This window comes from Arachis ipaensis, chromosome B03, assembly GCF_000816755.2.
Source record: "Arachis ipaensis cultivar K30076 chromosome B03, Araip1.1, whole genome shotgun sequence".
NCBI lineage: Eukaryota > Viridiplantae > Streptophyta > Magnoliopsida > Fabales > Fabaceae > Arachis > Arachis ipaensis.
In genome coordinates this window covers 20,000,225-20,003,209 of record NC_029787.2, presented here as the reverse complement: position 1 = coordinate 20,003,209, position 2,985 = coordinate 20,000,225, and the positions used below count along the sequence as shown (strand labels likewise).

The 2,985-nt window shown below is 32.4% G+C and overlaps 2 protein-coding genes across 2 annotated transcripts in view; one reads left to right on the top strand and one right to left on the bottom strand.

The window, feature by feature from the left end:
* LOC107632658 (protein THYLAKOID FORMATION1, chloroplastic) overlaps positions 1-802 on the top strand; it is a 4,506-nt gene extending 3,704 nt beyond the window's left edge. The window contains exon 6 of the mRNA XM_016336328.1: positions 704-802. Within this exon, the coding sequence (XP_016191814.1) occupies positions 704-802 (99 nt within the window). The remainder of the gene's footprint in view (positions 1-703) is intronic.
* Positions 1,353-2,985, bottom strand: part of LOC107634255 (diacylglycerol kinase 5-like) — a 5,474-nt gene continuing 3,841 nt past the window's right edge. Inside the window, exons 11-13 of the mRNA XM_016337806.2 lie at positions 2,923-2,985; positions 2,568-2,684; positions 1,353-1,869 (exon numbers count right to left, since the gene is read on the bottom strand). The exon at positions 2,923-2,985 is cut by the window's right edge and continues 31 nt beyond it. Coding sequence (XP_016193292.1) covers positions 1,543-1,869; positions 2,568-2,684; positions 2,923-2,985 — 507 coding nt within the window. The 3' untranslated portion in view covers positions 1,353-1,542. The remainder of the gene's footprint in view (positions 1,870-2,567; positions 2,685-2,922) is intronic.

Genomic DNA, 2,985 nt, shown 5'->3' with positions numbered 1-2,985 from the left:
TGACGATTTTTTTTATTCTTGACTTGGTTTTTGTTGTTCATGGGCATTATTGAATAATCATCTTGGTATTACATACCGTATTTGGTGCAATCTTAATGGTGGTCCATCTAAATCCTTGTTTTGTCACACCTCTCGAGACTATAAACCCTATCCTGGTCCCTATAGAAAATTTTGGATAAAGTAGTATCTTTAAGACTTAGAAGTCTCTGTATATGGTTCCTCAGACCCTCCCCATTCAAAAAGAGGGATATGTTAGTACTTCAGTACCCTTTATATGTCCTTACTATTTCTGTATAGAGGGACTAATATAGAAAGACTTCTAAATCATGAGTTACTAACTTGTTCTTCAAAATTTTCGTTAGGGACCAAAATGGGAAGTTTATTATTGCCATTTCTTACATCATTACATGTATTTCTTTTTACATACACACCCAGTCAAAGATGTATTTTGTAGCTTTCAAATTAATGCATTCCTTAAGGCATGTATTTTGGTTAATAAAATAGTTTGGTGTTTCAGTTCATCTTATATTTCATGGGTAACCAGTGCTTACAATCATTAGGCTCAGACTAACCAGTGCTTGTGAGGTAGCCATTATATTTAGGGTAAAACCCCTTTCCGGCCTCTATCTTTTTTAAATTTAGACAACCTGCACTTTAACGATTGGAAAATGATAATCCGCTTCTTATCCTTCCGTTTCATTAGACGTATAAGCCCTTCTGTGAGAACTTTCGGCAAAAGATGACGGAAAATGTTTACATGTGGCGTAACTTGTATGATCTGGTCTTCATCAGTCCTACGTGAATAATAACTATTTGATTGAGACTGTTTAGCTCCTATATAATCAAAATAATGTCCCAATCAAATAGTTATCATTCCTCTACAACGTCATTTTCATGACTTTCATGACTGTATAGGCAATAAACAATTCTAATCAAATAGTTATCATTCATATAGAACAGGTGAATGCCAAATTATACAAGCTAACATCACGCGAAAGTATTTTCTACCACTTTTTGTTAGAAATTCTCGTAAAAGGGCTTATACATCTAACAAAAAGAAAGAATAAGGAATAAGGGACAGATTATTATTTTCCAATCGTTAAAGTGTGAATTGTCTAAATAAAAAAAAAAGTCAGGAGTCGACAAAGAGTTTTACTCTTATATTTATGTGCTCTCAGATATGGTTTAGTTCACTTGTCCTTTCTTAAAAGAAAATAGATTCCTTTTATATTATGTTCCTTTCATCTTCATCTAATCAGGTTATATAATGATGTCCATTTTGGTAATTGACTAATTAATGATATATGTTTCTCTCTTAGTACTGTATTTTAATTATTGTTTTATAAAAATCATAAAACAAAATTGACATTTCCTACTTTCTTTTGTTAGTACCAGAGTTAAGAATGAAGGAATTATTTAATTTCAATCCATGCTCTTATGATCAAACAAATTACTGTAAGAATGAATGAGCATACCTCTAGTTGGAAGGGGTTAAATATGAATTACTAACACTAGAAGAATCTCTTTAATATAGTGAGTGACCTAACTAAGGTGAGAAATATCAACATCATCTGGAATTCTAAAAGTGTCTGCTGCACCAAACTTCCGAAACTCCTCTCCTGTAGAGTGTTCATCCTCGTCGCTGTCATCTTCCTCCGCATCATCAGTGTGGCGCGGTGATAAAGGATCATTCACACTCTTAGACTTGCACGTTTCAGTGGCAAGCATGTTAACCTGGCCATGGTGAGAAATCTCCACCACAACGGTGTCATCATCAACTGGGAGAGGTTGCTTCCACGGCTCCCCGTCGATCCTCATGAATGTGTGATCTGCTGTGCCTTTGTGGAACTCAAACCTGATTCTATGCGCCTAACACCAAAACATCATTTTTTAAATTGAACTTTAATTAAGTACTGTGGTACTTATAGTTATACCATAGGACAAATTTCAAGTGTACCGGGAATATTGGTGTTCTAGTTGTTTTAACCGTTGATTTCAATTAATATATATTATATATATTTTTTATAATTTAGATCAACAGTTAAAACAAGTGAAACGCCGGTATTTTTGGTATACTTGAAACTCTTCCCTATACTATATTCAACTACAATGCAAGGAAAAGGCAGCATCAAAGAATAAAAAAGCTTAATTATTCTGTCTTTCTAGTTTTATTAAATTTGCAATTATGTTTCGTTTTTTTTTTCTTTTCAATTAGGTCTTTACATTGCTTTTAATTTTGTAATTAGGTCACTACCAGTGAAAAAATGTTAAAGTTAATGCAATATTTCTCCGTAAATTAAAGGTACTCACACTTAAGACCCTAATTAAATCTTTGACAAAAAAATTGAGAGGAATGTTTTATTAATTTTAACTTTTTGACACAGAAATCACCTAATTACAAAATTAAAAGTAGTGGAGAGATTTAATTGAAAGAAAAAAAAAAGTATAAGAACCTAATTGCAAATTTGGTGAAATTATAGGGACTAACAAAATAATTAAACTAATAAAAAATCACAAAAAAAATAAAATAAAACAAAAGGTGTGGATATCAAATATCACACACATACCTGAGCAAGACGAGTTCCATGTCCTTTTGGAGCAAGCAAAACAAGGCCATGCCATGCATCTCTAAAACCAACAACCTCTAAAAGGCCATCATCCACAAATGGTGGTGTCAAATCTCTCTGTATTCCAAACAACAAAATGAGATTAAGAATTTACGGGAGAAAGAGAACTTAACTAAATAAATTAATGTAATCTTAGATTAATGTATTTGAATACTTGTAATATGAGAGTAACATTGATCCAAAATTACATAACAAGTAACAATGACAGAAGAATATAGAGGAATAATATATGCTAGTAAACCAGTACCTTAAAATTTGACCAGAGAAAAATATTTCACTAACATATGAAATTTACCTGTTCAAGCTTTTTCTGATTCGGTGTACCCCATGGATTCAATCCACCAGAAAAACTGGGCAA